This window comes from Stegostoma tigrinum, chromosome 1, assembly GCF_030684315.1.
Source record: "Stegostoma tigrinum isolate sSteTig4 chromosome 1, sSteTig4.hap1, whole genome shotgun sequence".
NCBI lineage: Eukaryota > Metazoa > Chordata > Chondrichthyes > Orectolobiformes > Stegostomatidae > Stegostoma > Stegostoma tigrinum.
In genome coordinates, this window is record NC_081354.1 from 124012145 (window position 1) to 124029741 (window position 17597).

General features: G+C 47.0%; 1 protein-coding gene across 1 annotated transcript in view; it reads right to left on the bottom strand.

The window, feature by feature from the left end:
- Window positions 1–17597, bottom strand: part of map3k1 (mitogen-activated protein kinase kinase kinase 1, E3 ubiquitin protein ligase) — a 144796-nt gene that overhangs the window by 54518 nt on the left and 72681 nt on the right. Inside the window, exon 6 of the mRNA XM_048523759.2 lies at window positions 2924–3072. Coding sequence (XP_048379716.1) covers window positions 2924–3072 — 149 coding nt within the window. The remainder of the gene's footprint in view (window positions 1–2923; window positions 3073–17597) is intronic.

Sequence of the window (17597 nt, forward strand, 5' to 3'; positions counted from 1 at the left end):
CACCGGTTGGCTTAACATTTTCTCAATGACACATTAACAGTATTATAAAAAAGATAATAACAGAGCATTTAGAAATGCATAATAAAAATAAAGCAGAATCAGCGTGGTTTCATGACAATTGATACATTTGTCAGGCATAATTTCAAACATATTGAGGTGGTATAGCATGGTAGGTAACAGGGAACCAGTAGATTTGATGCATTTGGATTGCCAATAGAATTTGATAAGTACACATAAAACAACTTAAGAGGCCATGGTGTTGGGAGTAGTATATTAAAATGAACACAGAATTGACTGAATTGAAGGTAGAGTTAAGATAAAGGGAATGGAGTGCTGCAGGGATGAAGAATGGGACCACAATTATTTACAATATATAGGAAACAGAAGTGAATGTACTGCTGCCAGGTTTGAGGATAACAAATGGCTACGGCACAGGGCAATATGAGGATGAGTCTGCAGAGGGGCATAGATAGGTTACTAAGAGGGCATAAATTGGGCAGAAGGTAATGTGGGAAAATGTGAATTCATGCATGTTGGCAGGAATGGTTGAAGAGCTGAAAATAGTTTAAATAGTGAATGCAGAAAGCTACAGCACAGAAGAATCTGGGAGACCTCATGCACAAATCACAGGAAAATATAACACTAGAATTCAAGTTCAACAGGTACTAGAGAAGGGCAAATGGATCATTGGTCTTTATTTCAAAAGGGAATGAAATACAAAAATAGGGAGATTTTTAGTAAAACTCTACAGTGTGCTAGCTAGATCACACGTGAAACATTGTGACAGTTTTTAATCCCTGTATCTATGGAAAGATACAATGATATTGGAGACAGTCCACGGAAGGTTCACCAGCTTGTTAGCAGGAGAGATCAAATAGGTTGTACTCACTACAGTGAAGAATGAACGAATGAGAGGAGACTTTATTGACACATACAAGACTCTTAGAGGGCTGGACAGAGTAGAGTCTCTTTGTGGTACAGTCCCAGAGTAAGAAGTCACTCATTTAGGACAAATGAGAAGAAATGTCTTCTGAAGGTAGCGCACTTGTGGTATTATTTTACTGCAGAGGACAGTAGAGGGTGTGTCAGGAAGTATTTTCATGGCAGAGATAGACAGATTTTTAAGAATAGTCTAGGAATCCAGATTTATGGGGAGAAAAAGTAGGAAGGTGGAATTGGTTTTGAGGATTATCACATCAGACATGACCTCATTGAAAAGATGGTGCAGATGCAATGTTAGGGGAGCCTATAGACTACTTCCACTAGTGTCTTGCACTCTTACTTCACACTTCTACCCAGAGGGATTCTACATTTCAGGGCAGCACGGTGACACAGTGGTTAGCACTGCTGCCTCACAGCGCCAGGGATCTGGATTCAATGCCACCCTCGGGCAACCGTCTGTGTGCCGTTGACATATTCGCCCCGTGTCTGCATGGGTCTTCTCTGGGTGCTCCCGTTTCCTCCCACAGTCCAAAGATGTGCAGTGTAGGTGAATTGGCCATGCCCATTAGTTTCTAGGGATGTTTAGGTTAGGTGGGTTAGACATGGGGAAATGCCAGGATAGGGGAATGAGTCAGGGTGGGATGCTCTTTTGAGGGGCGGTATGGACTTCTTGGATCGAATGGCTTGTTTCCACACTGAAGGGATTCTATGATTCGATGCAAGATCATTTCTTCCTATCATACTTATTCCATCTCTTACTAAAAGCAATCTCGCCAGCCTTTCCTTCCCACCTGTACTTTTGAAAAGTCAAAAACCACTCGATACATATTTCCTAACTTTGATTTTATCACAATAACTAAAAGATCACACCCATTAACATCTATTTACGCCACTGTTAGTATTTTGAATAAAATAAACAATATCTGTTTAAAAGCAGTTAGTTTTGCCTTTGCTCTCCTTTTCACACACTCCTACCCTGACCCTTTTTGCTGGTTATTTGTGCACTCTGTTCCCATCTCTCCCACTGAGTATTATTAAATCAGAAAAGGCAAAGGAGGCACTTTCAATATTCCAGGCACCCATCAAAATCTCTTCTTGAGATAGTGGTAGGTTAACAAATGCAAACTACTGGACATTCACAAAATGGCTATCACAGACAGACCCACCCAAAGGGATGGCTGGAAATAAATTTTGGAAACAGTATTTCTGAAGGACGTTCTACTAGTATTTTGAAGACAAGCTGCTGTGTCCTATTTCTGCATCATGTAATGGGCACCTGGTTCCCAGACAAACAGCTATACAGCAAATAAAAATCAAGGAACCAAGTCATTTTAATAACTGCAACATTCATTGTGACTATCTGCTTCCAAGAAAACAGCTAATTAACACCAGCTTTAGGGGGAAAGTTAACACCCCAAAGGACTCCTTTTGCGTCGGATATTATTGTCCTTTAACATAGAACCGCTATGTTGTTCTAATTGAATAGATGAAGGCTGTACAAATGAACCACTTGCCAGTTATCACTGGTTATCAATTCTGCATTTGCATTTAACAGTCACAATCAAAGGCACTACCTTTGAGTTGGAACATCAAACCGAGACATACTGCTCTTTGGGGTGGCCGCAAAAGATTCCCTGGTAATAGTTTACTTAAGAGAAGGGGGAACCTGTCCCCTATTAAACATTTATCCCTCAATTATCACTGAAGAACAAAGATATGATATGGTTGTTATGAGAATGTGCTATATATAATAGTGTGAAAATTGCTTGCCATAATTCCTATGCTAGAAAAGCAGTTTATGCATTACAAAGGATTAAAAACAGCTTTGCAATATCCTAAAATTCTCAAAGATGCATCAGATACAAGTTCTCCTTTCTTTCTGAATTGACAAAAATGCTTCTAGTTCACTGGATCTCTTTGCCAGTTTGCAATGCACAAGAGATCTCTTCCTTTTTACAAGGTTAATCATATTAAAACCTACCTGTGCTCTGCACTGGACGTAGAAGTACTGGATGAAGCAGAAGTATGAGAGTTAGACATCCGAGAAACAAACTTTTGGATGGTGTTGCGTGAAGGAGCTTTGATACGTGAACTGCGTCTGCTGTGGTATTTCTGAAAAAGACTCTCCACCTTTTGGAAAAAAAAAGCAAGAATTTGTTAATTCCTCAGAGCCTACAAACAATATTTTATTCAAAACCTATCACTGTTGAGTATTTTTTAAAAATGCATTCACAGGATGTTCATCATTGATGGCTAGGCGAGCACTGATAAACATCCAAAACGCCATGGAGAAGATGATGAGCTGCTTTCATAAGCAGTTGCAGTCTGTGGGGAGCAGGCTCACTCACTGCTATTAGTAAGGGGATGCCAGGATTTTGACCCAGCTGTGAAGGGCAGCAATATAGGTTCAAGTCAGGTGAGGGAACATTGCAGTCGGTGGTGTTCCATGCATCTGCTGCTCTTCTCCCTCAAGGCAACAGAATTCACAGGCTTGGAAGGCTGTCAAAGCAGCCTCAGTGAATCAATGCACTGTATCTTGTAGATGGTACACACTATTGCCACTGTGTGTCAGTGATGAAAGGAGTGAATGTTGAAGGTGACAGATGGGGTGCCAATCCCAAGCAGGTTGCTTTGTCCTTCATGGTGACCAGCTTTGTGGGTGGCTGGAGCTGCACTTAGACAGGCAAATGGACAATGTTCCAATAGACTTGTGATTTGTGCCTTGTAGATGGTGGACACGCTTTGGGGAAACAAATGGGGAGTTACTTGTCACAACTTGGTAGCATTTAAAGATAGTAGGAACTGTCGATGCTGGAGAATCTAAGATAACAAGGTGTGGAGCTGGATGAACACAGCAGGCTAAGGAGCATCAGAAGAGCAGGAAAGCTGACGTTTTGGGTCTGGACCCTTCTTTAGGAATGGGGGAGGGGAAAGGGATTATGAAATAAAGGGTGGGGGGGGAGAGGCAGACGGAAGATAGATAAAAGAGCAGATAGGTGGAGGGGAGACAGACAGGAAAAGGAGGCAGGGATGAGGGGGTAGATGAAGACATTTGCACGCCTTCTGGAAAGTTAGCTGAGAGTAATAAATTTGTTGAATAAATGGTGAGAGATATGTCATTCTCCTGTGTAAGATAAAAGCTGGCAGGTCCGATCAAGACCGGAGAAGGGACAGTGGGAGTGATTGAAAGAGAGTGTCTCTGTTCCAGGAATACAGTTTGTTCTTGGAAACAACCTAACCAGATCAGAAGGTGGGAGTGATGCCCATTGTAACACAGAAGCCGAAAGAAAACCACAGAACTGAAGAGTTAGAAGGAAAATACCCTGGAGCATTTCCTGACTGCGTGGCAACAAGATCCCACTGTCATAAGTTAAAGCAAGAAGGGAAAACAAAAACAGAAAGTCAAAGGAGTTGAGGTCCAGTTAGCTGAAACCCTGTGTGATGAAATTGTAAAGGGAAAACCTACACAGGTACAGGATCAGGCAGAGATGTTTAGTTCTGAAAGACCAATGGAGTTACAATCAAAAGATGGAACAAGCGATTTATATCATAAAGTCTACTCAGAAAAGGGATCAGAATGTATTCCAGAATGCTATTACCTCAAGGATAGAAACCGGAAGTGTTAATGGAGACCCTGACAGGTTAGCACAGAGGAGAAATAGGCACAAGTTCACCACGTTGTATTACGAGAGCGATACATACAGTAAGTATTGCGGGTAGAACACTAATTATTTTTAGGAGATCACGCAAGAGTGAGGAAAACACAGGCCAAGATATAAAAGTATTCTATTGGCCTGGATTACAGAAAAATGTGGTTGAATTTTATTGTACCTATCATATATCAGATGGGAGGAAAGCCACAGGCAGTAATAAAACCAGTGCTTTTAATGCCAATTCCAGCATTTGAAGAAACTTTCACATGGGTTATGATCGATTGTGTAGGTCCTCTCCCTAAAACCAAAGGTGGGAACCAGTATTTGCTAACCATAACGGATGTGTCTACCAGATTTCTACAGGCGATTCCATTGCGGAATGTCAAAGCAAAAAAAAGGTTGCGGAGGAGTTGCTTACTTTCTTTACTCATTATGGATTACCCCGCGAGATTCAGTCAGACCATAGGTCCAATATTACTGCCAAACTATTTAAGGAAATCATGGATAGTTTAGGTATCCAACACTTTAAATCAAGTGCATACCATCCTGAATCCTAGGGAGCATTGGAAAGGTGGCATCAGACCTTAACTTTGCTGATGACTTATTGACAGCACTACCAAAACGGTCAGGATAAAGGTATCCCATTTATTTCGTTTGCCATTAGAGATGATCCAAATGAATCGACTCAGTTTACTCCATTTGAATTGATATTCAGACACAAGTAAAGAGGCCTTTAGAATTAAGGAAAAGCTGATAGTCAGAAGCCAGGGATCTCTCAGTCAGATTACGTATCTGAGGTGGGAGAAAGATTAAACAAAGAAGGTGAGTTAGCTGGATAACACTTGAAGGTGGCACAGCATCTAATGAAGCAAGAAGCAGATATGAAATCTAAAATTTGTATATTTGCCGATGGGAATAAAGTATTGGTGCTGTTAACAGTAGTGGAAGCCCCTTCAAAGCAAGGTTTAGTGGTTCCTATCAGATTGTGAAGAAGTCAGGTGAATACCAGAATCTTTTCTGGTAAAGATGCCAGAAAAAGGGAGAAAACAAAAAAATCAATCATTGGGTATGTCACGTGAACATGCTGAAACATTACTATGACAGGGAAAGGTAACTGGAAAAATAGGTATTAGTTACTGACACTCGGAGCAAGGAATCAAATCCAGATGATTTGGATTTTGATGTGCTTCAGAATAAATTATATAACGAGGAAGTCCTGAAAGAAGGGATAGGAATAGTAAGCCATCTGTCTTAGGAACTTAGAGCTGAATTGAAAGGCCTGTTGCAGCACTATGAGGACGTATGTAGAGATAGAATGGGGAGGGCTAATACTATAATACAGGAGGTTGACATGGGGAATGCTGTTCCGATAAAACACCCTTACAGGCTTAATCCTCTCAAAGCAGCGCAGGTACAGATGGAAGTGGATGCAACGTTCTAAGAAGACATCAAACAGAGTCAAAGCGAGTGGAATTCACCGATTGTGTTGGTTCCCAAACCTGACAGCACTCAATGACCCGGTGTAGATTATTAGAAGGTCAATGCCATGACTAAATCAGACTCTTACCCAATTCCAAAGCTGGAGGACTGTGTGGAAATGTTGGACAAACCACGTATATCATGAAGTTGGACTTACTTTGAGGTTACTGGCAAGCACCTTTGTTGGAGAGAGTGAAAGAAGTTTTTCGCATTTATAATCCCAAAATGGGCTGTATCAATGTAAAGAACATTTCAAAGATTTAAGAGGAGGGTTGTGGCAGGATTGACTGATTGTGCCATCTATACAGGAATGACTTAGTGATCTTTAGCCATTTGTGGAAAGATCACAGTGCATTTGGCAGAGCTCTTGGAGACACTATAGAAGGCAAAGTTGGTCATAAATTTGGAAAAGACAGAATTCGTAAAGGTGGAAGTGAAGTTCTTAAGACACAGCATCAGACATGGAAGGATGAAACAAAACGAACATGAAGATGAAGGCTATCGTGGCATTTCTAAGACTATCCTTGAAGGAGGTGCTATGATTTTTGGAACGGAGCAGATTCTACCGTAAGTTTGTACTAAACTTTAGTAGTGAGGTGGCACCACTGATGGATTTGTTGAAGAGCACCACAAAATTCCACATGTACAGAACAATGCCAGGAGGCATTGAGAATTTAAAAACAGTGTTAACCGCTGCACCAGTTTTAGCCATGCCACATTTCTCAAAACCCTTTAAAGTTGGAGCTGTGTTGTTATAGAAGGATGACTATGGAATTGAAAGGTCGGTTATTTTTCAAAGGAACTCAATAGCCACTAGAGAAAATATTCAACTGTTACAAAGGAGTTACTGAGTTTGGTCCTGGCCTTACAACATTTTAATGTTTATGCTGCAGATTGGAGGCAGTTGTGTACACTGATCACAACATTTTGACATTTTTGCAAAGACTTAAAGACAAGACTAAATGACTAAAGACAAGTCTAATGAGTCACTCTAGATCAATGACCTATGTAACTAGTAATAATGGTGTTAAGATTGAGGAAAAAAAGCCATCTTTTTGTAATGATAGTTCATAAGGCAAAAAGAGAACGCACGCGAAAGGGCAGAAAATGTCATCAATGAAATAGCTGAATGTGGTCGGACCTAGGTCATGACCCTGAGAAATGCATGTAGACCCCTTATTAGACTAAGATGTCCACTGTCAAAATGAGGCCATATGTAAACTGGGAAGAACACCTTATGTTCTGCCTCAGAAGCAGACAGCCCAGTGGCCTCAATATATAATTCACAAGCTTCAACATCTCTCCACTTCCAGCCTCATCCCATATACAGCCCTCTCCCTCTCATCCCCATCTCCTAGACCTGACACAACCTGTCCATCTTACTTCTCACCTATCTGCTGCACCTCTGCCAATGACCAATTTCTGCAAGCCCAAACCTGCATCAACCTTTCACTATCCCACCTACCTTGCCCCCAGCCAACCCCCTCCCTCTTATTTTTGAGCTCCCTTCCCCCTTACCCCCACCACCCCTCCCCCAGAGCTGAAGCATGGTCCAGACCCAAAACATCAACTTTCCAGCTCCCCTAACCTGTGTTGTTCCAGCTCCACATTTTACTGTCTTTTCCCAATTTCCTATCTTTCGGTGGACTTTTTAAATGCCTTTTCATGTCCTTAACTATTTGGAAATGACTATTTAAAAACAAGTCAATGAGTCCTGATGAAGGGTCTAGGCCCAAAATGTAAACTCTATTCCTCTGGTGCTGCCTGAGCTGCTGTGTTCCTCCAGCTCCACGCTGTATTGACAAGTTCATTGAACAACAGGTTTCTATTACTGCTGACAACACGAGCTGCATCTGCCTGAACTCAACAAAATAGGAGGCAGACATTTGCTGGTTCCTTCCTCAGAACCATTCCCTGGCCAATCAGAGCCAACTACCTGGTTTAACATTTTAACCAGGGCCTGACTGTTAATTATCACTAAACATGAAGAGGTGCATTTGCCATAGCAACACCTCTACCAATTATATTGCACTTGCAAACCAATCATTGCACTCCTCTCATGCAGTAGTAATTTTAATTATCTGTCAATTTGTATTCATGAAATACCGATGAGTGAAAGGCAAAAAACTTTGATAAAAATTTTTTTTTTTTTTAAAATCAGTACACACATTCTATACTATCAAATGACTACTTTTCCATAATTCAGATTATTCAACCCATTAATTGTCTCACTGCAAGACTGTAGTTCTCTCTTTGTCTTCTTTTTCTTAATCTAAAATGTGATTATCTTTAGTTTTGAAAAATGGCATCCACCCGACATCCAAAACGTTAGCCTGCCCTGCTATTCATGCTATTAATTATTATTCAGCAATCTGAAAATTAGTCATTTATTAAGCTGCAAGGTGATGCCCCATTTTTTTGAAAAACAACAGTTTAGTGTCTTTCATTTATCTGTCCTTATATACCCTCAATGCTATTGAATTTTGCAAAACCTACATAATTCAGCCCCTGCTGTTCTCATCCCTAATTTCCCTTAGCATTCTGGAATATAAAGGATCAGTATCTGGAAAATAAGTAAGTTCAATTCTTATCAATACAGTATAATTTACTTTAAATAATTGTTCTCAATTTTCTGTTCTTCCACATTTTGCTCTAGTATTTCTTTACTAAAGATGGAAACTCAGACAATAACAGATCACAGTTCCGCTATCCACCCGGCATTTGAGTGTGCCGGGTGATCCGAGTAACATTAGAAATAACCTTGGTCTGGAACTGCATTTAAAAAAAAGGGCAGCACAGTGGCTCAGTGGTTAACATTGCAGCCTCACAGCACCAGGGACCCGAGTTTGATTCCAGCTTCAGGCAACTGTCTGTGTGAAGTTTGCACATTCTCCCCATGTCTGCATGGGTTTCCTTCAGGTGCTCCAGTTTCTTCCCACAGTCAAAAGATGTGCAGGCTAGGTGAACTGGCTATGCTAAATTGCCCGTAGTGTTCCGGGATATGTGGGTGATAGGGAGATCGGTCTGGGTAGGATGCTCCAATGGTCGGTGTGGACTTGTTAGGCTGAAGGGTCTGTGTCCACACTAGGGATTCTATGATATGACTTAGCCTTTCACCTTCCTTTTATCAGAAGCAAGAAACTCAAACATTGACATTTTCTCACATCCTACCATGTCTTCTCCCGACACAAACTACCCAATGTTTATGAGTGATGTAGTTAGGTTGGAGATGCTTACCTCAACACTTTGGAAATATCATCAGTGCACCTACAGCAAAGTGTCGGTCTTCAGTCCTGCTTGTTATTTGTATGTCTCAGTTTGCTGGGGTGGTTGGTATTACTTCTGGTTTTGTTTCTCAGTGGTTTGTATACAGCGTCTAATTCAATATGGTGTTTTTGATGGAGTTCCAATTGGAACACAAAGCATCCAGGAATTCCCTGGTGTGCCTTCGTTTGGCTTGTGCTATTACGGATGCTTGTCCCAGTCGAATTCATGTCCTTCGGTGTGCATGTGTAGTGAATCACGTGAGAATTGGTCGTGTCTCTTGGTGGCTACTAGGTGTTCATGTATCTGTATTGCCAATTTTCTTCTAGTTTGACCTATGTAGTGTTTCTCAGTTCTGGCATGGCATTTTGTATATTATCCCAGTTTTGCTGGTTTTGGGTATGGGATCCTTTACATTTATCAGCAGCCGTAGATTGGTTGTCAGTTTGCGGGCTACGCTGGGGTCTGAGTAGTCTTGTTATCAGCTCTGAAATGTCCTTGGTGTATGGCAGGGTGATTAGTGAGTCTGGTCATGTTGTGTCTTTCTGTTGAGGCCTGTCTAAGAGGTAACAGCAGATTATGCTTTTCGGGTAGCCATTTCTTTTGGAAACTTCATACAAGTGCTGCTGTTCTGCTTTGCGTAGTTCTGCGTTGCCTCAACGTGTTCTGGCTTGTTTAGTGTTCTGGTGCAGCTCTGTCTGCGGGCTTTAGGGTGGTTGCTAGTTTAATGAGTATCTCGCCCCTTTGTGTGGTCTTTCTATTTCCTCTAGTCATTTTAATAATCAGAGGTGTCATCTACACGTCAGACCTAAATTTGTATGGATGGGAGCACTGTTTGTTCTAACCCTTGCGTTCCTGCTTCTGCAATCCGTAGTGATATTGGAGATCCCATTGGTGTTCTGTTGATTTGTTTGATCTTGCTGTCATTGAAGGTGAAGTGGGTTGTGAGGCACAGACCTAGTAGCTGGTGCCCTGGGTTACCTGCTTACTTGAATCGTCCAGCAGTGTAGCAACTGTTTCTTTGCCGAGGGTGACATTTATAGACGTAAATAGTGCTGTCATGTTGAAAGATATCATTTGGTCATCTTCTATTCTGGTATTGGATGTAAGTTTGCTCGCTGAGCTGGAAGGTTAGTTTTCAGATGTGTCGTCACCATTCTAGGTAACATCATCAGTGAGCCTCCGACAAAGCGCTGGTGTTATGTCCCGCTTTCTATTTATCTGTTTAGGTTTCCTTGGGTCAGTGATGTAATTTCCTGTGTTGGTGATGTCATTTCCTGTTCTTTTTCTCAGGGGATGGTAGATTGGCTCCAAATCAATCTCCAAATGACATCACCGACCCAAGGAAACCTAAACAGATAAACAGAAAGTGGGACAGAACACCAGCGCTTTGTCGGAGGCTCACTGATGACGTTATCTAGAATGGTGACGAAACTTCAAAAAACTAACCTTCCAGCTCAGTGAACCAGCTTATATCTGGAACAAAATAAAGACCCAATCTCTTGTGGACCGAGAGGAGGAGGAGAGTGCTGTGTTGGAGGCGAAAGGAAGACATCGGGTTGGCTGTGCACCCTTGCAACCAGTGGGTCTTAATGCTGGTTCAGGGGAGCAGCCAATGATGGCTGCGGCAAGTGCTCGTGCCCCAGGTCAAGAGGGTCCAGAACACCATCCGTGTTTCCGTAAAGAAGGTGGATGAAGGTGCACCTGTGGACTGCACCTTCTCCGTGAAGAGGGTCCTGTTGGACTGTTGTGGGTTCGCTGCTGCGGACATTTACTGCCTGCAGGATGTCCCCGGAGGAGGTTTTTACGATGTGACCTTCAGGAGTGCCAAGCTTTGTGAGCGCTTCCTGGAGGTTTTCAAGGAGAAAGGAGGTGAGGGCCCCCTCTCCTGTATTGACCGCTGTCCGTGATGCCAGCGCAGAGGAGCCGTATGGTGACTGTACACATGTACAGCCCCCACGTGCCAGCAGTTGATGTCCTGACCTTCCTTGGAAGGTACGTGAAGGTGGAAGGGGACCTAACTGACATCATGGACCAGTAAGAGGCAGGTCAAGGTGACGCTGAGGACGGGCGTGGATGGGAACATCGTACACCCACCGTCCAGCTTTGCGATCGGCGGGAGCAAGGGCTACCTGACCTATGCAGGGCAACCTAAAGTCTACCATGCCTGTGGTAGGTCAGGTCAGTGGCGGCCGACTGCAAAGCCACCATCTGCAGGAACTGCAGGGAGGAGGGACACCTTGCAAAGGATTGCCCACAATAGAAAAGCTGCAACCTTTGCGGGGAAGCAGGCCACCTCTATAGGGCATGCCCGCAGCAGGGGACCACCTACGCCCAGGTCACCGGCAGAGGCAATGCAGGGCCAGCCCCCCCGGAGGAGAGGAAGGCACCAGGGCCCAGCAAGGACCCCACTAATGTGCAGGAGGGCCCAAGGCCAGCAAAGAGCCCCTGCAGGCTCCGCTCCCCCACCCCCCGACAACCCGGAGTCGATGGAGGCGGCGACAGGCGACCCGCGACCCGGGGAGTGGACGACGGTCCGGAAAGTGAGGAGGAAGGTGCGTCGACGGGCCTAGGAACCGCAACCATCAGACGGGAAGAGGCAGCTACAGGGGGGGGGGGGGGGGGGGGGGGGGGCTATAAGAGCTCCTCTGACGAGGGGGATTCGGAGAGGGCCCGCCCGAAGCGGAAGTTAAAGATCTCGAGGGAGAAGTAAAGCAGCACCACGCTTCCAGGTGACGGGAGGCGTCCTGAGGCTCCCTCCGACACCCAGTCACGTGCCGCTGGGGCACTGGAGGGCCCCCCGGAACTTCCAGGCGGGAAGGAGGAAACAGCGCGTCCCCAGCCTGACCCAGAGCTGGACCCTCCTGCCTCCGTACCCCCGACGGGGGGTGCCACCCGGAAGGCAGCACTGACTGTTTCCTGAGCCCCAAGAGCGTCCAGCAGTTAGCCCGGGCAATGGGCATGAAGGGACAGATGGAGGGGCTGGACCTTGGACTTGGGGAGGGTACTGCGGTTGCTGCCCACAATGGGTGTACGAGTTGCGAGCATTAATGTGCGCAGTGTCAAGTCCTGCGCAAGATGTGTATCCACTTTGGCCTACCGGACCACCGTCAGGGCGAACCTCCTGTTTCTGCAGGAGTGCGGGATACCGCACCTCGGTAGTTACGGGAAATGGTCCAGCGCCTGGACCTGTGGGCCTTCGATCTGGTCGGGGGGTAACGACTGTCGCTCCTCGGGCCTGGCTATTCTGCTGCAGGGGCGCAACTTCACCATCTCTCAAGTTCAGGTGGTGGTGGGGGGGGGGCGCCTCTTAGTGGCTGACGTCACCTACAGGAACGCTCATGAGGCTGATCAACGTGTACGCCCCAGCGGAATGCAATGAGCGGTTGGCCGTCCTGCAGCGGCTTCCACCCCTGCTGGCTACGCTGACATCTTCAGCGCCCCTGCAGACGGAGTGCAGAGGAGGTACACCTGGTCGCGGCCAGACGGGTCTATTCGCTCAAGGATAGACTTCCTGTTTGTGTCACGGGCCTTCCTCGGTCAGGCCCACCGGTGTCGAGCCGGTGTTCTTCTCTGACCACTGCCTCCTGCTGGCCGACTGTCACTTACAGGACGACCAGCCAGCCGGCAAGGGGACGTGGAAGCTCGACACGACTCTGTTGACCCCAGAGAACGCCAAGGAGCTTAAGAGGGAGTACGCCGGTTGGGGAACTGTGAAACCCCTCTTGGAGTCTCCGGGCGACTGGTGGGAGACGGTGAAGGAGGACATCAAGAGGTTCTTTGTCCTCAAGGGTGTTCAGAAGGTGACAGAGGGGCGGGGAAAGCTGTCGCGACTCCAGAAAAAGGGTGCAGAACCTGCTCCTTCTGCAGTTGATGTGTGTCGATGTCACGGAGGACCTCCGCGAGGTGAGGGGCCAGCAAGCCTCGCTCTTCGCCGTGGAGGCCTCCAGGATAATATTCCGGTCCAGGGTCCGCTCTGTGGAGCAGGACGGGACGTGCTCGCGTTTCTTCTTTCAGAAGGTGCACAAAGAGAGCTCTGTGCTTAGTCGGCTGAAGGAGGACGACGGCTCGGTGACGTCGTCTCGGCCCGACATTTTGAGGATCGGCAGATCCTTCTATGCCGGACTGTACGACACGAAGCCCACAGACAGCACGGCCTCCGAGTCGTTCCTGTCATCTATCACGGAGGTCTTAGATGACGGTACGAGGGAGTGGCTGGACCGGCCGATATCCCTGGACGAGCTGACCAGAGCCCTCAAGTCCTTGGAGAGGAATAGGGCTCCCGGGAGCGACGGCTTACCGGTCGAGCTGTATTCCGCTCCGAGAGTCCTGGTCGGCCAGGACTTGCTGGAGGTGTATAATAGTGCGCTTCGGGCAGGGGAAATGTGCAAGTCCATGAGGAAGGGCATCATCACCCTCATTTACAAGAGGAAGGGGCAGAGGGAAGAAATTAAGAATTGGCGTCCCATTTCACTATTGAACGTGGACTACAAAATCCTGGCCAAGGTCATAGCCAACCGGGTCAGGTGTGTCCTGGAGTCGGTGATTCACCCTGACCAAACCTGTGCTGTGCCGGGCAGGAAGATCGCCAAGAGCCTCGCGCTCATCAGGGATACGATCGCCTACGTACAGGACAGGCAGGAGGACACCACCTCGTCAGCCTGAGCCAGGAGAAGGCCTTCAACAGGGTCTCTCCTGCTTACATGAGGGACGTCCTCTCCAAATTGGGGTTCGGGGACGGCATCCGCAATTGGATCCGGCTGCTCTACACCAACATCGTTAGTGCAGTCTCAATCAACGGGTGGGAATCGGACAGTTTTCCTGTCAGATCTGGAGTCAGGCAGGGCTGCCCGCTCTCTCCTGCCTTGTTCGTGTGCTGTGTGGAGCCCTTCGCCGCATCCATCAGGAAGGACGTGAGCCTGAAGGGCGTGACTATCCCAGGCAGCAGAGGCCTTCAGGTCAAGACCTCCCTGTACATGGACGATGTCGCCGTCTTCTGCACCAATCGTTGGTCGGTGAGTAGACTATTGGACATCTGCGGCCAGTTTGAACTGGCCTCGGGTGCCAAAGTCAATAGGGGTAAGAGCGAGGTCATGTTCTTTGGGAACTGGGACGACCGCTGCTTCATCCCCTTCACCGTCAGGACAGACTACCTGAAGGTGCTGGGTGTTTGGTTTGGTGGAGCTGGGGTGTGCACTAAGACTTGGGAGGAGCATATTACCAAATTGAAGCAGAAGCTGGGCAGGTGGATGCTCCGGTCCCTCTCCATCGCGGGTAAGAACCTGGTTGTCAGGTGCGAGGGGCTTTCGGTACTGTTGTATGTGGTGCAGGCCTGGCCTATTCCCTGGACCTGCGCCGCTGCGGTAACCTGGGCCGTCTTCCACTTCGTTTGGGGGTCGAGGATGGACCGGGTCCGCAGGGACACCATGTACAAAGACCTGCAAAATGGGGGAAAGGGCGTACCGAACGCCACCCTCGCCCTGACGGCTACCTTTGTGTGCGGCTGCATCAAGCTGTGCGTAGATCCTCAGTACGCAAACACCAAGTGTCGCTACTTACTGAGGTTCTACCTGTCCCCGGTGTTGCGAAGGATGGGCCTGGGCTCGTTGCTGTTGAACGCTCCGAGTAGTTGGACCGTTCCGTACCACCTGTCCTTCGTGGAGAAATTTTTGAAAGGAAACACCTTTGACCACAGGGCCGTCAGGCAGTGGTCAGCACGTAGTATCCTCGAGGCCCTTCGGGAAAAGGAGAGGGTGGATCCCGTCATGTGGTTCCCCACGCAGACTGCCAAAGTCGTTTGGCAGAATGCCTCATCGCCAGAACTTTCAAACAAGCACAAGGACATGGCTTGGCTGGTGGTGAGAGGGGCTCTGCCAGTGAGATCCTTTATGCATGCCCGGAATCTCTGCGCCACCCCATGCTGCCCTCAAGGTGGCTGTGGGGGTGGAGGGGGGGGAACGAGACTGTCGATCACCTCCTTCTGGAGTGTGCCTATGCGCAGGAGGTCTGGAGGGGGATGCAGTCGTATTTGTCGAGGTTCGTCCCGAGCAGCTCCGTGACGCGGGACTCCGTGCTCTACAGGCTGTTTCCTGGGACGCACACCAAGGCCAACATCAACTGCGCCTGGAGGACCATCAATGCGGTGAAAGACGCTTTTTGGTCTGCCCACAACTTGGTCTGCCAGCTGAAAGAACTGACCCCGACCGAATGTTGCAGACTGGCGCACTCCAAGGTCCAGGACTACGTGCTGAGGGACGCGCTAAAGCTTGGGGCAGCCGCCGCCAAGGCGCAGTGGGGAAAGACCTCGGTATGAAACCCCTCGTCCAGAATAGAAAAAAGGGCCCTATCTGGTACCTGGGCCTAGCTGGCGCCTTCCCCAACTGGTCAGGGGGCCAACTGGGACTGTGCGGGGTGACAACTGCCGGGGTATTTTCTTTGCTTTGTTTTTTCCTTCAGTTGATGTATGTACCCCCTGAGTAACCCGGAGCGGCTTGCATGACTGGGTAGGCGTATGAATATGTTTTACTTTTTGCACATCTTATGAATAAAGTTTTTTTTCAAATAAAAAAAAGTGACGAAACGTCTGAAAACTAATCTTCCAGCTCAGTGAGCAAACTTACATCCAGAACCTCAACCTGAGCTACAAATCTTCTCAAAACTCTCTATTCTCGTATCCTTGACGATGTTGAGGAATTCTTCCGATGAGTGGATGGAATGGGTAGTGTTGTCCACTAAGTATTTCAATTTCTATTGAAGTTCTTTGGCAAGTCTATATGTTGGTCTACCTGGCAGTGAGACAATGGGTCTGAGGGGGACCCCCGGTGTGTGTATCCCTCTAGTGTATATAGAAAGACCACACTTATGGACCATATACTCAATTACACTGGCAACTACCCCAATGCCCACAAACGGAACTGCATCAGAGCGCCCCATGGCAGCTACTGACAAACAAATGATCCCACACCCAAAACCAGCAAAACTGGCGTAATATTCAAAATACTACATAAAAACTGGAAGAACTGCAGATGCTGTAAATCGGGATGAAAAACAAAGTTCCTGGAAAAGCTCAGCCGGTCTGGCTGCATCTGTTAAGGGGAAAAAATAGTGTTAATGTTTCAGAGATAATGGGAACTGCAGATGCTGGAGAATCTGAGATAACAAAGTGTGGAGCTGGATGAACACAGCAGGCCAAGCAGCACCTTAGGAGCACAAACACTGACGTTTTGGGCCTAGACTCTGATTGGATTCGCTACAGTGTGGAAACAGGCCCTTCGGCCCAACCAGTCCACACCGCCCCTTGAAGCATCCCACCCAGACCCATCCCCCTATAACCCACACACCCCTGAACACTATGGGCAATTCAGCATGGCCGATCCACCTAGACTGCACATCTTTGGACTGGGGGAGGAAACCGGAGCACCGGAGGAAACCCACGCAGACGTGAGAATGTACAAACTCCACACAGTCGCCTGACGCTGGAATTGAACCCAGGTCCCTGGTGCTGTGAGGCTGCAATGCTAACCACTGAGCCACTGTGCCACCCCAAACTGGACCAAAAACGTCAGCTTTTGTGGTCCTAAGATGCTGCTTGGCCTGCTGTGTTCATCCACCTCCATACTGTTATCTCTGTTAATGTTTCAGGTCTGGTGATCATTCTTCAGAACCCAGAGGGAGGGTCACCAGACCCAAAATGATAACATTTCCCCTCCCCCACCACCTTCACAGATGCTGCCAGGCCTGCTGAGCTTTTCCAGCAACTTTGTTTTTGTTCAAAATACCACATAAGGACTGAGAAATGCTACATCGGCCAAACCAGAAGAAAATTAACAATTTGGATACATGAACACTAACTAGGCATCAAGAGACACGGCCAATTCTCACTTGTCTTACTACACACGGACGAGGGACACGAATTCGACTGGGCCACCAACTCCATAATTGCAGAAACCAGACAGAGACATGCCAGGAAATTCTTGGTATTCCAAATGAACTCCATCAAACACATTAAACTGGACCCTGTATACAGACCACTGAGAAATAAAACTGGAAGTAATACCAACCACCTCAGCAAACCAAGGCATATAAATAACAAGCAGGACAGAACACTGACGCTACACAGGAGGCACATTTATGATATTACCCAGTAGGGTAACAAAACGTTTGCAACCAAATTGACTGGCTTGACCAGCGTGTCTACAACCTCATCCACAACCCGAGCTACAAATCTTCGAAAAATCTTTGGAAATAATATTTTCTTCA